The 18,392-nt window shown below is 53.1% G+C and overlaps 1 protein-coding gene across 1 annotated transcript in view; it reads left to right on the top strand.

Annotated features, from left to right (window-relative positions):
• The window catches only part of LOC140430228 (dynein axonemal heavy chain 5-like), a 502,949-nt gene that overhangs the window by 244,422 nt on the left and 240,135 nt on the right, over positions 1-18,392 (top strand). The window contains exons 43-46 of the mRNA XM_072517658.1: positions 1,783-2,024; positions 2,437-2,613; positions 10,052-10,256; positions 11,248-11,390. Coding sequence (XP_072373759.1) covers positions 1,783-2,024; positions 2,437-2,613; positions 10,052-10,256; positions 11,248-11,390 — 767 coding nt within the window. The remainder of the gene's footprint in view (positions 1-1,782; positions 2,025-2,436; positions 2,614-10,051; positions 10,257-11,247; positions 11,391-18,392) is intronic.

Genomic DNA, 18,392 nt, shown 5'->3' with positions numbered 1-18,392 from the left:
TGCAAGCAGTCTATGCGCCCCAACCCCCCCAGCGCCCCATGTACGACCCGCAGGCGCAGCCGCTCTGGGTCCCGACCACCACGGTCCCGGGAGAACTGGGAGCCCTGCACGCCGCCTACGCTCCCCAACCCCCCTCCCCGCAGCCCACGTATGACCCGCCGCCGGCAACACGCACACCCCCCCGACACCATCAACCCAACCCCCCCCTTCCTGCCACCGCCGCACCCCGCGACCGCCCCCTTCCCAGGAGGATCGGTCCCCCTCCCTTTTGCACAGACAGCTGAAACCGTACGGCTCCTGGAGGCGACAACACTGGTACAAGCACCACCACCACCGCCGGGGCCGAGGCGATCGACACGGACGACCAGACCGCCCGACCGACTCGTGGCGTCGATGTAACACAAATATGGACTGTTCACAAGAACATTTTACTTTTCTTCCTATACCCTCTGTAAATAGTTGCAACAGGACGAAATTGTCCAATACTGTATTGCCAGGTGAATGTTTTATCCTCCCAGGACCAGCCCTGTAAACCCTTACCACCATACGAAGCATCACCCCGCCGGGTTCATTTTTGACAAGGGGTGAATGTGGTAGTATGTATTGGGGGTCATGTGGGACTGGAAGCCCTAATGTCATTGGCTGACAGATCCCGGGTCCTGGTTGGCCGTTGACCTCAAGCTCCGCCCTGAAGGCGGAGTATAAGAAGCCGGAGTCTTCCCCCGCAGGCCAGTTTACTATCGAGCTGCTGGGGAACAGACACGCTTAACAAAGCCTCATCGACTTCACTCTATTCGTCTCATAGAGTCTTTGTGCGCTACAGCTAGGTAATGCAGAGGTTCCAACATTTGTAGTTTTGTTTAAAATATGTAAAAAATGTAAACATATTCATATTTATAGGAATTCATGCCCTTAAATTGAACTACACACATGGATATTAATTGCATGCAAGTATTTACCACTAAGTAGCAGGAACCATGGGCGGGATTCTCTCAGCCATGGGACGTGCTGGAGAATTGGCGCGAATTGCGCCATGCCGCCCCGTCGCCGGGACGTGATTCCCCACGGAGCGGAGAATGGGTGCCAGTGACGCCGGCGTGGTCGGCGCGATGCCGGTCGGGGGCCGCTCTACGCGAACCACCCCCCCCGCCGATTCTCGACCCGGGATGGGCCGAGCGGCGATAACAAAAATCCTGAGTCCTGCCGCCGCTGTTCTAACCTGTTCCTAGCCAGCGGGACCTTGGCGTGGAAGGTCCCAGGGCAGGCCTGTGGGGGGGAGAGAGGGGGTCCGACCACGGGGGGGTGCCTCCGTTGTGGCCTAGCACGTGATCGGGGCCCACCGATCGGCGGGCCGGCTTCTCGGGCTGGGGGCCTCCTTTCTTCCTTGCCGGCCCTTTACCCCTACGCCATGTTGCTTCAGGGACGGCACCGTGAGGGAGCCACTGCAAACGCGCGTGTTGGCGCCAGTGCCACTGCGCATGCGCGGACCCTCGGCGCCCAATTGACACTGGGATCAGCAGCAGCTGGAGCGGCAAGGGTCGCTCCAGTGCCGTGCTGGCCCCCCCCCCGTAGTGGCCAGAATTGCTGATCCTGAGGCCATGTTGACGCCGTCGGGAAACGCGACGGCGTTTCCGACGGCGTCAATACTTAGCCTCATTATCAGAGAATCCCGCCTCATGTAAGTATTTCAGAGAAATGTTATGATTCCAGCAGCCTTGCTGTTATGTCGTGGTGATTGTGCTATTTGTTTCCCCATTTAAGTCAATATTGAACATGTTGCAGGTGAACACATTTGGCTCGTACTAGATGGCCCTGTTGATGCTATTTGGATAGAAAATCTTAATTCTGTCCTCGATGACAACAAGACACTCACGCTGGCAAATGGAGATCGTATTCCAATGGCCCAAAACTGCAAAATAGTGTTTGAGCCACACAACATTGACAATGCATCTCCTGCCACTGTCTCCAGGAATGGAATGGTGTACATGAGTTCTTCTGTGCTTGATTGGAGGCCTATCTTAGAGGTCAGTGACTTGTACTTTGAGCGGGAATCAGAAAGTTTCATTCAGTTTTGCAATTAGAATCATGGAGAATTCATTAATCTTTGCCTTTATTCTGGCGTATTTTGCTCATTTTGATACAAATGTGGAAATCCAGAAAACCCATGCAAGTGGTTGATTTAGAAATGGTGCAAAATGGGGGCATGTGTATTCCACTAATAAGATGATTGTACTTATACTTTTTTAAAAAGCTATTGAGAATTGTACAAATTCACATTGTTCGATTTGATCAAGTGTTGGACTTGTGTGAGTGTAACTCTTAAGTGGATGGTCATCGCAACATTTAATTTGCTGACTGTTTAAGATCTAAAACGTTTTTGTTGAGAAATTCTTATAGCAGACTGTACACATAATTTCATTATTTTTCTTCTATCAGAGTTGGTTAAAGTTACGGTCACATCATGAAGCTGAAATTCTCAAAGGGTTGTACGCAGCTGTGTTCCCAGAGCTTTACCGCTTTAGCATACAGTCCTTAAATCAAAAGATGAAAGTGCTTGAAGCTTTGGTCATTATGCAAAGTATTAACATGCTGCAGGGACTCCTACCATCCAAGGTATATATTTAAACCTGAGTTCTCAAATACTGGTTGTTGGGATTAAATATGGCTTTTTATTGGGAAAAGGACTATGTCAATAATCATTGGTCCTGCAATAGTGCATAATGAGGTGTGTTTTAGCAGGATCCATTTACCCTGACCCTGAAGCTGTCTCTTAATAATTCAATGTTACTGCACACCAGACTTGCACCTGCAAGTTCAAATCACAATCTTTTCTTTTTATTGTCTTATTATCTGCACTGATGAGAACCCATTATTCCCATTTCTTTGGTGCAGAAAAGGTGTAGTTCAGGAATAGGGGACTAGAAATTGGGGCATAAACTAGACTTACTCCCATTTTAAGAGACACACTTAGTTCTAAGAGACATGGCTACTGGCATAATCCGTGCCCCCAAAGTGATGCATGTAGGAAAATGGCAGGATAATCAGAGGGAGGCTGCTGTTCAAGAAATCCTGCCATTTACACCAGTATTGTGACTGATTTCAGTAAATTTTGTACAAAAAAGGGATAACTTTCCAAACCAGGAAGTGATTGGGTGTAATTTTGACTTTGAGTGATATCAATTCAGCTACCTGCTATATATCACCTTTGGGTTTTGTGGTGGTATGTATTAGGGGCATTACGGTACCCTGTGATGCCGAGAGGCTATTGGTGGATAGACGCTGGGTCCCGATTGGATCAGCCGCCTACTGGCTCCACCCAGTAAGGCGGAGTATAAGAGCCCGGGTTCTCCTAGCAGCCGCATTCTGTAACTGTGCTGCTGGGGAACAAGTCTGTGTAATAAAGCCATAGTTTGACTCCTTCTCATCTTGTCTCGTGAGTGATTGATTGTGCTACAATTTATTACGCAGACTTTAAAGGACATGGAACTCCGAATCATTCCGGAGGGTCTGCGAATCAGCCCCCACGCGGCAAACTCAGCGGCCACTTTTAAACACTGGTTAGCGTGTTTTCATGGATACCTCCGAACGGCCCCCGGCGTACCTACAGAAGACCAGAAAATGCAGGTCCTGCATTCCAGGGTGAGCCCGGAAATCTACACTCTTATAGAGAACGCGGACGATTTCCAGGCAGCGCTCGCCATGCTGATAGGAATCTACATTCAGCCTGTCAACCAGGTCTACGCACGCCACCAGCTCGCGACGAGGCGGCAAATCCCCGGGGAATCGCTGGACGAATTCTACAGTGCACTGTTAATACTGGGGAGAAACTGCAACTGCCAATCGGTTTCAGCTAACGAACACACGGAGCTACTGGTTCGAGATGCTTTCATGGCAGGTTTGCTTTCGTCCCAAATTCGCCAGCGATTGCTGGAAAGAGACTCACTGGGCCTCAAGGAGGCATCGGCCCTCGCGGCCCCGTTTGATGTGGCATCGCAGAACGCCCGTGCCTACGCCCCCGACCGCGCGGCAGCCCCTTGGGCACCGTGGACCCCCACCGCGACCGAACCCCCGGCACCCCCCGCTCCCCCACAGGCCTGTGCTGCCAGAGCGCCAGATCACCCGGGTGGGCCCCGCTGCTACTTTTGTGGGCAGGCGAAACACCCCTGACTGCGCTGCCTGGCCCACTCAGCCCTCTGTAAAGGGTGCGGCAAAAAGGGGCACTTTGTAGCAGTGTGCCAGGCCCGGGGGGTCGCCGCAATCTCCGGGGGAGAACCAGGACCCCAACCTCAACCCCCCCCAACGATCCATGTGCGGCCACCGGGCGCCGCCATCTTGGGTCCCGGACTCCATGCGGGAGGGATGTGCGCCGCCATTTTGAGCTCCTCCGGCCACGTGCGATCAATGGGCGGCGCCATCTTGTCCACCCCCGACCGTGTGCGACCTGTGGATACCGCCATCTTGCCTGACGGCTAAGGACCCCGGGATGGACGGCCCCATGGGGCCTGAAGAAAACGCCCCAATGCAGCAACTGCGACTGGCTTCGGTGACCCTGGACCAGTCACGGCCCTGAACGCTCCAAACGGCAACAACGATGGTATTCATAAACGGGTACGAGACGCCCTGCCTGATCGACCCTGGGAGCACAGAGAGTTTTATACATCCCGATACGGTAAGACGCTGTTCCCTTCCGATCCACCCGAGTAATCAAAAAATATTTCTGGTGGCAGGGTCCCATTCTGTAGAGATCAAAGGGTTCTGCATTGCGAACCTCACGGTGCAGGGGAGGGAGTTCAAGAACTACTGGCTTTACGTCCCCCCCCACCTCTGCGCTGCCACACTCCTGGGGTTGGATTTTCAGTGCAACATCCAGAATTTCAATTCGGCGGCCCTATACCCCCATTCACTATCTGCAGCCTCGCAACCCTCAAGGTCGACCCGCCTTCCCTGTTTGCGAACCTCACCCCGGATTGCAAACCAGTCGCCACTAGGAGCAGACGGTACAGTACCCAGGACCGAACCTTTATCCGGTCAGAAGTCCAGCAGCTGCTGAGGGAAGGCATAATCCAGGCCAGCAATAGTCCCTGCTGAGCTCAGGTGGTAGTTGTAAAGACCGGGGAGAAGCAGAGTATGGTCATAGACTATAGTCAAACCATCAATAGGTACACGCAGCTGGATGCGTACCCTCTCCCCGCATATCCGACATGGTCAATCGGATTGCACAGTGTGGTATTATCAGGTATTGCAGTACCCGAGAGGCTGTAGACCATTAGGTAAACCTAGGAGTTTACCATTGGCTGTTTGGTATGTAGCTCCGCCCTGACAGGCGGGGTATAAGAACCGGTGCCGTCCCAGCAGCCCTCATTCTGTACCGAAGCTGCTGGGGAACAGATCTACTCTATTAAAGCCTTCAGTTATGATACAACCTCGTCTTTGGGTTTAATTGATCGTGCATCAATTTAATAGACTACTCTTAAGCTGAAAGAATGGATCGCCGAATTATGCCGGAGTGTCTACAACTCAGCCCCCACGTGGAGAACTCGGCGGCGATATTTAAGCACAGGCTGGCGTGTTTTAAAGGCTACCTCGAGACGGCCGGAGGCACCCCCTAAGGAGAACAGAAACTGCATCTCCTGCACTCGAGAGTAAGCCCTGGAATCTTCACCATCATCGAGGAGGCGGAGGACTACGATGCTGCGATCGAACTGTTAAAAGGACATTATATGCGTCCTGTAAACCAGGTCTACGCACGTCACCTGCTTGCAACTAGATGGCAAAGTCCCGGGGAATCGCTGGAGGACGTCTACCGGGCGTTACTGGTGCTGGGCAGAAATTGTGGCTGCCCGCAAGTTTCGGGCAGCGAGCACATGGAACTTCTAATCCGGGATGCGTTCATAGCAGGTATGAGCTCCTCTGAGATCCGCCAAAGACTTTTAGAAAAGGACACCCTGGGACTGAGTGAAGCACGGGCTCTGGCAAGGTCCATGGATGTTGCCTCCAGAAACGCGCGGCGGCCCCCTGGGCTGCGTGGCATCCCGCAGCGGCAGCCCCACTGACTTTCCCCGTGTCCCCGCAGGCCTGCGCTGGAAGATGGCCCGCTAACTCCGTTGGGCCCCGCTGTTTCTTCTGCGGGCAGGCGGAGCATCCCCGCACGCGCTGCCCGGCCCGCACCGCCGCCTGCAAAGGGTGCGGCAAGAAGGGCCATTTTGTGGGGGTCTGCCAAGCACGAGCCGTGGCCGCGGTCTCCAGCGACTCCGGACCGCCGCGGCAATCTTCCCCTCGGGCCCTAGGCGGCCAGCACTCACCACCACCCCCCTATCCTAGGGCCACGTCCGACCCAAGGGCGCGGCCATCTTGCCCCCTCGGACACCACGCTGGACGGATGGGCGCCGCCATTTTGTCCATCCCCGCCGCCATTTTGTCCATCCCTGACCACCATGTGGGATCCATGGGAGACGCCATCTTGGATGGGGCCCCAGGCCCCCAGCATGGCCGACTACACGCTGCCCGTTCACAACCCGCAACTGCTCCATCTGGCCTCGGTGACGTTGGACCAAAATCGACCTCGGGCACTCGCAACTGCAACGACGACGGTGTTCATCAACGGCCACGAGACCTTTTGCCTGATCGACTCTGGGAGTACGGAGAGCTTTATACACCCCAACACGGTCAGGCGCTGTTCACTTTTTACCCACCCTGTAAACCAAAGAATCTCCCTGGCCTCCGGGTCACACTCAGTGGAGATAAAGGGGTTTTGCCTAGCAGACCTCACTGTCCAAGGCAGGAAATTCAACAATTTCCGCCTTTATGTCCTGCCGCACCTCTGCGCGGCTACACTCCTGGGGTTGGACTTCCAATGTAACTTGCAAAGCCTGACCTTCAAATTCGGTGGCCCTATACCTCCCCTTACTGTCTGCGGCCTCGCGACCCTTAAGGTCGACCCGCCTTCCCTGTTTGCGAACCTCACCCCGGATTGCAAACCCGTCACAGGAGCAGACGGTACAGTGCCCAGGACCAGACCTTCATCAGGTTAGAGGTCCAAAGGCTACTGAGGGAAGGGGTCATGGGAAGGGGTCATTGAAGCTAGCAACAGTCCCTGGAGAGCTCAAGTAGTGGTTGTGAAGACCGGGGAGAAACATAGGATGGTCATTGACTACAGTCAGACCATCAACAGGTTTACGCAGCTGGATGCGTACCCTCTCCCCCGCATATCCGACCTGGTGAACAGGATCGCGCAATACAAGGTCTTCTCTACGGTGGATCTCAAGTCCGCTTACCATCAGCTACCCCTCCGTACTAGTGACCGCAAGTACACTGCCTTCGAAGCAGATGGGCGGCTCTACCAATTTTTAAGGGTTCCCTTTGGTGTCACTAATGGGGTCTCGGTCTTCCAACGCGAGATGGACCAAATGGTTGACCGGCACGGCTTACGTGCAACGTTCCCGTACCTGGATAACGTCACCATCTACGGCCATGACCAGCTGGACCACGACATCAACCTTCGGAAATTTCTCCAGACCGCGAAAATCCTTAACTTGACGTATAATAAGGATAAATGCATATTTAGCACCGACCGCCTAGCCATCCTCGGCTACATAGTGCGAAATGGAGTTATAGGCCCCGACCCTGAACGCATGCGCCCCCCTTATGGAATTCCACCTCCCTCACTGCCCCAAGGCCCTGAAGCGCTGCCTCGGGTTTTTCAGTTGTTACGCCCAGTGGGTCCCCAACTACGCGGACAAGGCCCGACTGCTAATTCAGTCCACGGTCTTTCCCCTGTCGACAAAGGCCCATCAGGCCTGCAGCCGCATCAAAGCAGACATTGCAAAGGCCACGATGCGCGCCATCGACGAGTCCCTCCCCTTCCAGTCGAGAGCAACGTGTCCGACGTAGCTCTGGCGGCCACCCTCAACCAAACGGGCAGACCCGTGGCCTTTTTTTCACGCACCCTCCACGCTTCAGAAAAGCCACTCCTCAGTGGAAAAGGAGGCCCAGGCCATAGTGGAAGCTGTGCGATATTGGAGGCATTACCTGGCCGGTAGGAGATTCACTCTCCCCACTGACCAACGGTCGGTTGCCTTCATGTTCGATAATGCACAGCGGGGCAAGATAAAAAACGACGAGATCCTGCGGTGGAGGATAGAACTCTCCACCTATAACTATGAGATCTTGTATCGTCCCGGAAAGCTGAACGAGCCTTCCGATGTCCTATCCCGTGGCACATGTGCCAACGCACAAGTGGACCGTCTCTGTACCCTCCACGAGGACCTCTGCCACCCGGGGGTCACTCGGTTCTATCACTTCGTAAAGACCTGCAACCTGCCCTACTCCATCGAGGAGGTCAAGACAGCCACCAGGAACTGCCAAATCTGCAAAGAGTGCAACCGCATTTCTACAAGCCAGATAAAGCGCACCTGATAAAGGTTTCCCGTCCCTTTGAGCGCCTCAGTCTGGACTTCAAAGGCCCCCTCCCCTCCACCGATTGCAATACATACTTCCTGAACGTGATTGACGAATACTCCCGGTTCCCTTTCGCCATCCCCTGCCCCGACATGACAGCGGCCACGGTCATTAGAGCCCTCGGCACCAACTTTACACTGTTCGGTTTCCCCGCCTACATACAGAGCGATAGGGGGTCCTCCTTCATGAGCGACGAACTGCGTCAATTCCTGCTCAGCAAAGGCATTGCCCTACGGTCCAGAAATCTCCCAGTCTCCCGCTGGCAGGAAGTCCTCCCGGACGCCCTCCACTCCATCCGGTCACTGCTCTGTACAACAACGAATCAAACACCTCACGAACGCCTCCTGGCCTTCCCTAGCAAGTCCTCCTCCGGAACGTCACTTCCGACCTGGCTGGCAGCCCCGGGACCCATCCTGCTTTGAAAACATGTGCAGACGCACAAATCGGACCCGTTGGTCGAGAGGGTTCATCTCCTCCACGCGAACCCTCAATACGCCTACGTGGCGTACCCCGAAGGCTGACAGGACGCGGTCTCCCTGCGGGACCAGGCACCCGCCGGAGCTCCACACCCCCCCTCAACACCAATCACCCCCTCCCTCCCACCGGCGCACCCCATAGCCACCCCCTTCCCGGGTGGATCGGTCCTTCCTCCGGCCCCGCCTAGGGGTAGTGGAGCAGGAAGAGACATCGCTACGCTCCCAGAGATGACGGTGCCCAAACCAGCAACTGCATCACCACCGGGGCTGAGACGATCGGGGAGGACGACCAGGGCACCCATTCGACTCATCAAATCCGTAGAACAAAGCAAGAAATGCCTCTGTAAATAATTCAGTTGCCCAGTAAAAGTGGCATTGTAAATAGTATTGGTAGTTGAAATCGGAGCATATCGATGCCGTGTTAGCGGCATCCTAAGTACCGACTCTGTAAACCCCTACCACCATACGGCCCACTACCCCCGCCGGGATCTTTTTTAACAAGGGGTGAATGTGGTGGTATGTATTAGGGGTATTACGGTACCCTGTGATGCCAAGAGGCTATTGGTGGATAGACGCTGGGTCCCGATTGGATCAGCCGCCTACTGGCTCCACATAGTAAGGCGGAGTATAAGAGCCCGGGTTCTCCCAGCAGCCGCATTCTGTAACTGTGCTGCTGGGGAACAAGTCTGCGTAATAAAGCCATCGTTTGACTCCTTCTCATCTCGTCTCGTGAGTGATTGATTGTGCTACAGGTTTAATTTTCCTTTGACTTCTAATAGACTTCAGAGGCTACCAAAGAACCCAAAGAGCTAACCCTAATGAGAAGACACTTTAATATCGGTAAAAGCCTCCCATTGTGTGGAAATAGATCAACTTCCCAAGTGTTCCTGAAAGTCTTTTCTGAAATTGGCACAGGTTATACAAAAGTTTATACAATTAATACATGCAACCACAGTTGATGAGCCAAGCTACTAGCGATGTTTGGAGCAGTAACCCTTGAGTTTTATAATCGGTGTCAACATTATTAGTGGTCTGGGGATATCAAGATGTTATCAGGCCTCTATTTTAAACCGAGCCTAATCTTCACATTATCATTGTTTCTCTGCCTGATACTCCAGGAACATATTGGTGAGTTGGACCGACAGAATCTCGCGCGATTGTTTATCTTTGGCCTCATGTGGAGTATTGGTGCTACTCTTGAGCTAGATGACAGAAGAAAGATGGAGTATTGGCTGAGAAATCATACTTACACCAAATTGGATATGCCTGAAATTTCTTTAGACGGTGAAGGCACAATGTTCGACTACCTTGTGGGACCTGATGGTGAGTCTCTTTGAATATTCAAGTACATCAGCAGAACTTAAAACCTGATAATTATGGTGGAAAATTGTGGTTGTAAAACCCAATTTCCTGCGATGGGAGCTAGTGCGACTGGAGTGGGCCACCAACAGCAACAAGGTCAGATCGCATGCCTGACCCAAGCTGGCCTGCCCTTCCAAGTTGGGGCAGAGTTCTCCAGAAATCCAAATGGGGTGAAGGAAGAATAAATAAATTCCTTGGATCCCACAACAGGCACTCCAGTTATAGATGGTGATCAGTCTTCTTTGGGATTAATCATTTAAATCTGGTGAAAGTTTGACCGTTAGATGTCAGGTTTCAATTGGTATGGGCTGTACTGAGGCTTTTCAAGGGGATACAGGGATGGACATTCTGGAGAGGTCTGAGAACCTCCCCCAACATATACCCTTGATATTGGGAGAGTAGGGACAACATGCAGAAAATTTAAAGTGTCAACCCAAATCTTAGCATGGTTATAATCTGGCCCACCGATATTTTAGCCCCTTACCCAGTGCAAGTGTGACTTGTACTCACTTGGACCCCTGAAGCTTTTGTAAAGGCAAAGTGGAACCGACAATTGCTGAGAGGAAAACCTTTGTTCAAACAGGTCAACCCGAAGAGAGTTTCATTTTTTAAATTTAGTTCATCTTAACGAGGGTGTTTAATACTTTCCGTTTTATTCTGAAAACAGCAATACATGTTTTTCCCAATAGAAGTATGTTGAATGTTGAAAAGTTTGGATGTGAGCGATTATGGAAGGTCCAAGTATCGATACTGCTTGTTTAACGTGAGGGTAAAACATCATTGTGAATTTAATAATTGCTTTAATCCTGCAAGTTGATTAGAGAGTTAAGCAACACAATTAAAATGAACTACTTTCCAATCAAACTATTGCAGTTGTGTTTCTTTGTTTATCAAACATTTTGGATCTTAATTACATTAAGCAATTCTTAAAGATGTTTTCATTTTACAACAGGGAACTGGTTACACTGGAGGACACAGGTGGAGGAGTACATTTATCCTGTAGATACCACTCCAGAATATGGATCTATCCTAGTGCCAAATGTGGACAATGTTAGGACAAATTTTCTCATTCACAATATTGCCAAACAGTCCAAGGTATTGTAAACCTACTGAGACTGATTGTTGTATTAGTTTGCAGTGATTAAACAGCAGGAAATTCAACACAATAGGCACAGAAGTTGAACTCAATGGTTAAAAATCAAAAGATTGAAAAAAATGAACACAAGTGAGATTAGCCTCTTCATTTTTTCCATGTGAAAGAAATGCTTACAGTCCCTGACTGTGCTGCTCTTTATTTACTTAAGCAAAGTTTTAACAGTAAGTACATGGATGTACCTGAATAGTACTTTACCTGATGTTATTTTCCATTTCAATGCAAAAGCAAAGCATTCCAGATTCTGTAAATCTGAATTAACACAAAAATGTTCTGTCCACAGATGCTGTCTGATTTGCTGAGTACTTCCGGCATTTTCTCTTTCTATTTTATTTTTTATATTTTCTATTGTCTTAATTTATGGATACACACACTCTCTCCCAGCTTTTCCCATGTCACATAGGGTCACCACAATGCTGGTTGATCATCCTTGGGTTGTTTAATAGCCTGATGTCTGATGTGTTTGTCGTCATATGCCATGAAGCGTGATTGAAGATCATGCCTGTCATGTCTGACCTGTAGTTAATCTTGCTCCCAGGCTGTTTTACCACCTCGGAACACCATGTCACATTTTTATAATGATATAAAGCCACCAATCATTCATAAGGGAGTGTGTAAACACATTGCAGGTTCATAAATTTAAATTAAGCACTTGTGAACATATAACACCATACAAAATAGGAACATGAGTAGGCCATTCAATAGGATCATGGCTGATCTGACATTCCTCACATCCACTTTCCTGCCCTTTCACCATAACACTTCAAGAATCTATTTACCTCAGCCTTATATACACACGTAGGGCACAATGTAAGCAAATCGGAACAGAGTCCCGGGACAAGGGCATTTAGTCGGATGTTTCCCGGCGCTCGCAGCACAGAGAAACACAATAGTATCTACCGGGACTCTGGTTCGATTTGGGGCCTCAGCGGGGAGCTCCGTGATGAAGCTGCACTGTGTCCAGTTTCCTGCACTGAGGAGCTCCACTCGCCTGAACTCTTCAGTGTAAGGAGCGATCAGGACGCCATTATTAAATGGTGTCCCAATCTCGCGACACTTGACACGACCCGCAAACCCCCCTAAAGCCCCAATGCACCCATAAGGGGGTCCTCGGGGCCCCACACACCCCATCGCAACCACGCAGGACATCTGTGGGCCCGATCCACTGCGCAGGAAATCAATAGCCGGAACCCTGCTGTTGCCCCTGCTAGCTGGCAGTGCAATCTGAGCACTTTGGCAGTGCCAGGCTTGCACCCAGATGGCACTGCCAATGTACCACTTCTGGTGTCACCTTGCCCACAGGGGTGAGAACCTGGGGGCCTTCTATCCCTTGGGAGACCCCCACGACTGTCATTCCATCTGGTCCCCGCTTGTGAAGACCAATACTGAACGGCACTCGCCCGAAGTCTCCGAGGCAAAGGGGTTAGATCCCAATGCCTTGGGTACCTCAAGAAATTCATATTAGAGTGAGACTAGCGGTCTCACTCTAATATGCTGGGAGTGGGGGTAGGAGTGCCCTACATTAGTAGGAAGGGGTTCCACTCCCAGAACATACAGCTCATGCATGACCATCCCATGAAGGTCATGCATGTGTTCACTCTTCCCAGGGAGTATCCACGACAGCTACATCCTGGGGCAGTCGGTCATCCTCGGCCTCTTCGAGGACCACCCAAGGATGGGCGGCTGGCTCTAGGGGATAAGTGGCCCCCACTAAGGACCTGGCTAATGAGGCCAGTACGGAGGCCGAAGACCGACACAGAGACCCGATCCAATGAGTCCCATATGGCCACCCAGGCTGTCATTGAGCGGTGCACAGGTCTTCTCAAAATGCGGTTCCGTGCCTCGTCTTCACTTCAGTACACCTCCCGGAGGGTCACCTGCTTTGTGGTGGTCTGCTGTGACCTCCACAACCTGGCACAGCAATTGGACGACGAGCTGGAGGTTGGGGATGAGGAACATATCCCCACCTCCGAGGAGGAGGAGAACGATCTCGGGGAGGAACTGGAGGACCAGCCGGAGGCTGCAGGACTAATGGCAGCGGCGAGGGTCTGACAAGCCAGAGGGCCAGGGAAGCCCTCATATTCGCCTGCTTCATTTAGGACGTGGCCTGCTCCATCATTTGATACCTTCCTCATCCCCCACCCCCATCTCCCACCCTCCCAGAGTCTGTGTCACATCACTCCAGGGTGCTGGGATTGTGTCGGTACTGTCAAGGGCAGCGAGGTGATGATAACCCCCAGAGAGCTGAGCGCCAGTGTTCCTCAATCTATGCCATAGTCTGACCCCTGCCTGTCTGCGGAGTGCTTGCTCGCCGACATCACCTGCTGAGATGTGTCAAGGGAGGGGGGCTGATGGGATGCCTGGGGTGCTGGAACAAGAGTTCGGAGGTCAACCCACATAGCGGAAGAAAGTGACTGAGGCATCACACTGGTTGTACTCAAGAATTGTTAATGTGTCACAGGTGTCCAACAGTTCCCCACTCTCCCGATGGTGCCACCCCATTCTCCCTAGCACCCCCTCACTTCCCCCTCACTGCACTTGTCGGCGGCACACACATAGCCGTGGTGCCCTGTCCCGTGTGCTGACCTCGGGTCGCAGCCTCATCAGAGGGGTGGAACTCAGGGGAGCTGGTGGCCACTATCCCCACTCCATGGGACGGGTCCAGGTTGGCGCCCAGCGCCCTCTCCTCCCGCCCGGTGCCCATAGAGCCCCGGGTTTCACCTCAGGATGGAAGGGCAGCAGGTTCGAGCCCCAGCTGTCCCTGTGTCATCTGGCTCTGCCAGCCCTGGTGGCTCCCGATGTCTGCACCATTGTATCGATGTCCTCCGCAATGCTCCTCAGTGACTGGGACATGGTCTGCAGTGCCTCGGCAATGCCCACCTGTGACTGGGACAAACTCCACTGCGCCTCGGCCATTCCCATCTGAGAGCAGGAAATATCCTACAGCACCTCATCAAGGTCAGCTTGGTACTGGGTGACATTCCCCAGCGAGTTTCTGCTGAGACCATCAGCCATGGCTGTCACTGACTGCACACGCCTTGGACACCTTCACCCATGCTGCTGACATCGTGCACCAGGCTCTCCACTGCAGTTGCCACCCTAGCAGTGTTGGCCTTGGTGCCACGCATTGTCACTTATCTCCTGCGCCCGTAGCCTCTGGGACACCTTCGTGGCTATGGACCTGCTTTTGTCTCACTGATATCTCCCTCTGAATGTCCTGCCCGCACCCTAACGTCTCCATCAGCTCCGAGTAACCCTGTACCAGAGACTCAGCATCAGGCTGGGACCCAGCTGACCCCCGACTGTTGTCTCGCCTGGGGGTTCCTGTCCCCACCTGACGTACATCAGCAGCTATGTGGTGCTCCCCAGAAACCTGGGGCGACATTCTCCGACCCCCCCGCCGGGTCGGAGAATCGCCGGGGGCTGGCGTGAATCCCGCCCCCGCCGGTTGCCGAAGTCTCCGGCACCGGATATTCGGCGGGGGCCGGAATCGGGCCGTGCCGATTGGCGGGCCCCCCCGCTCGATTCTCCGGCCCGGATGGGCCGATGTCCCGCCGATAAATTGCCTGTCCCGCCGGCGTGGATTAAACCACCTTTTGGACGGCGGAACAAGGCGGCGTGGGCGGGCTCCGGGGTCCTGGGGGGGACGCGGGGTGATCTGGCCCCGGGGGGTGCCCCCACGGTGGCCTGGCCCGCGTTCGGGGCCCACCGATCCACGGGCGGGCCTGTGCCGTGGGGGCACTCTTTCTCTTCCGCCTCCGCCACGGTCTCCACCATGGCGGAGGCGGAAGAGACTCCCTCCACTGCGCATGCGTGGGAAACTGTCAGCGGCCGCTGACGCTCCCGCGCATGCGTCACCCGGGGATGTCATTTCCACGCCAGCTGGCGGGGCAACAAAGGCTGTTTCCGCCAGCTGGCGGGGCGGAAATTCATCCGGCGCCGGCCTAGCCCCTCAATGTTGGGGCTCGGCCCCCAAAGATGCGGAGCATTCCGCACCTTTGGGGCGGCGCGATGCCCGTCTGATTGGCGCCGTTTTGGGCGCCAGTCGGCGGACATCGCGCCGTTTCGGGAGAATTTCGCCCCTGAACACTAATGTTTCCTCCGAGGTGTGTGTCTCTGTACTGGTGGAGAGTGGGGATGACAGCTGTGATGCATCGATTGTTCTTCCTCAGAGCTCTCCTCCAAAGTGTTCTGCTGGGAGGGTGGAGAGGGGGCCACCTGGGATGGGTCGGCGCCGTCAGCTGGAGGACCTGCAGGAGAATGGACATATGGTCAGTGGGAGGGATGGGTCAGTTCTATGGCAATAACAACTCACATTTGACAGGTCTCCTGGGTGGATCCCCACTTCTGTGGCTTCTGCCAACTCTGTGTTGGTGACCCCCTTGTCCTCACCCACCCCTTCACCTCCAGGGCCCGTGCGGTGAGGATCCGTATGTCCGGCATGCCTCCGCCAGTCTCTGCCCTCTCCTGGCGATTGTGGGAGAGCCTCTCCAACGGAGACACAGAGAGGCTGTCATTAGCCACACGCTTTGTTCACAGTGGTAGGAAGGGGGTGTGAAGGAAGGGATGGGTGGGTTGAAGGAAGAGGGGGGTGAAGGGAGGGTTGGGGGCCGCATGGAGGGTTGGGGTGTGTGGATGCTCACGTTGGGGTGGAAAGGTCTTGGGAGGGGGAGTAGTATGTGCGCCATTGGTGTCAACTCCCCTGTGCTGCCTGATCTTTTTTTTCTTGCACATCTTTGGAGTTGGTGACATTTGATAAGCTCAACATGCTTTGGCAATGTGGACCCTTTTGCCATAATCTTGCACATATATTCCCTACTCTGGAATTCCCCCGCTGAGTGTCCAAATTGTGTGCATCAATGACATTGTTGTCCCTTTGCAGCCTTGTTTCTGACGGTCTCCACCTTGTGGATCTTCGCTCCAGCCCTTAATTGTAAAGACTCTTTTGTTGCTAGCTCCATCGACGGAGCAACCTCCACAGCAGCTTTGAGAGTTAAATCACTTAGAGTAAGCAGCTTCCTCTGAATATCCTCACTGCAGAGTCCACATATCAGCCTATCACAAAAGGGTGGCGCCAAGTGTTGCACTGCACCAAACTCACAGTATTTTGACAACCTTCTTAAAGTCCTTACGAATTGTACAATGTTTTTACCTGACTACAACAGTGGAACCAAAACTTTTCTGAAATTAACAACGGTACAGGGGAGAGATGTCGTTCTAACATCTTCATTTGTTTGATACGGGTCTTTTCTTCCGCCTTTGCTGGATGGACCAAATATTGCAGTAGAATAAAGGTTTTACACCCCACCAAACTGAGATATGTTGTAACCTTTCGGACCTCCGGTGATTGATTTGCTGTGAGATACAGATGAAATCTCTCTTTGTTTTGTGAGGGCCACGAAGAATCCAGCACGAGTTTCAAGGATACAAAGAAATAACATTTATTTACAATAACATATATACACACAACAGCAGCAACCTCACTTGCTGCTTACTCCTTCTTGCTGGTTCCAAACTGGCCAGCTTTATTCATACAGGGAGTCTGCTAATGATTTTTCCGCCCCCCTCGTTGGGGAAGCTCATACTCCCACAGGATTGTGGGATTGTCATTAATCCCCAGCCAATGGTAAGCAGGCAGGTTATAACATCCCTCTCCCCCCCCAAAGTCCAAGGAATCCACCCAAGACCCTGGCGAAGGAGGGCGTTGGACTCGTTTTGCCGCAGGCCGGACACCATTTGCACAAGGCGCTGGATCGGGCAGCGTGTAACGAGACGGAGACCGGCGCTTCCGTGATGAACGGCGTAGCGGTTGTACATCCACAGCCCGTGGGCCCGAGGATTCCCCCTCTGATGCGTCCTGTGTCTCCATCTCGGAGTCAGAGTCTGCTGCCTCTGTCATCTCGGCGTCTCTATCTCTGCGCGGTTCTGCAACGACCTGCGCAGGCTTTGAGTGAGGCACCAGAGGAAGATTATGAGGACTAGTTTCCATTGTCTCTGGTCTCTGCGGCTGTAGAAATGAGCTCCGGGGGTGGGGAATCTTTGGAAGGGATAGTCTTCTGGAACGAACGTGGTCTACATGTTTGCGCTGGAGATGACCCTGGGCTTGCACTTGGTAAGATATAGGGCCCGTTTGGCGAAAGATTACGCCAGGGATCCACTGGGCACCACCAGCAAAATTCCGAACGAACACTGGGTTACCGGGCGCAAACTGCCGAATCGGCCAATGCCGAGGAAAACCCTGTCCCTGCCATTCTTGTGTGCGGCGTACATTTGCGCCAATGTCCGGGAAAACCATACTAAGGCGGGTGCGAAGTCTCCGGCCCATTAGGAGTTCTCCGGGAGCTACCCCAGTCACCGCATGGGGGGTGGTCCTGTACGAAAACAAAAAGCAAGCCAGTCTCGTGTCCATTGACCCGGAAGACTGCTTCTTTAGGCCTCTTTTGAATGTCTGCACTGCGCGCTCCGCCAACCCATTTGAAGCCGGGTGGTAAGGGGCAGTGCGGATATGGCGTATGCCGTTCATCTTCATGAACCTTGCAAACTCCTCACTGGTGAATGGAGTGCCGTTATCCATGACCAGCACCTCGGGGAGGCCATGCGTACTAAAAGACAAACGCATCTTCTCAATTGTTGCGCAGGACGTTGTGCCTAGCATCTTATGCACCTCTAGCCATTTAGACTGGGCGTCAATTAATAGAAGGAACATGGATCCTTGAAAAGGGCCGGCGAAATCCGCATGCAAGCGCGCCCAAGGCCGCCCTGGCCATTCCCAGTGATGTAGGGGCACGGCCGGCGGAAGCTTCTGATGCTCCTGACAAATGGAGCAGTTTTGGGCCACTTTCTCAATGTCGGCGTCGAGGCCTGGCCACCAAACATAACTCCGGGCCAACATTTTCATTTTGGTCACACATGGATGCCCATTGTGCAAGTCTCTTAGTATCAGC

Source organism: Scyliorhinus torazame, chromosome 10, assembly GCF_047496885.1.
Source record: "Scyliorhinus torazame isolate Kashiwa2021f chromosome 10, sScyTor2.1, whole genome shotgun sequence".
NCBI lineage: Eukaryota > Metazoa > Chordata > Chondrichthyes > Carcharhiniformes > Scyliorhinidae > Scyliorhinus > Scyliorhinus torazame.
This window is presented reverse-complemented; position numbering and strand designations above follow the sequence as displayed.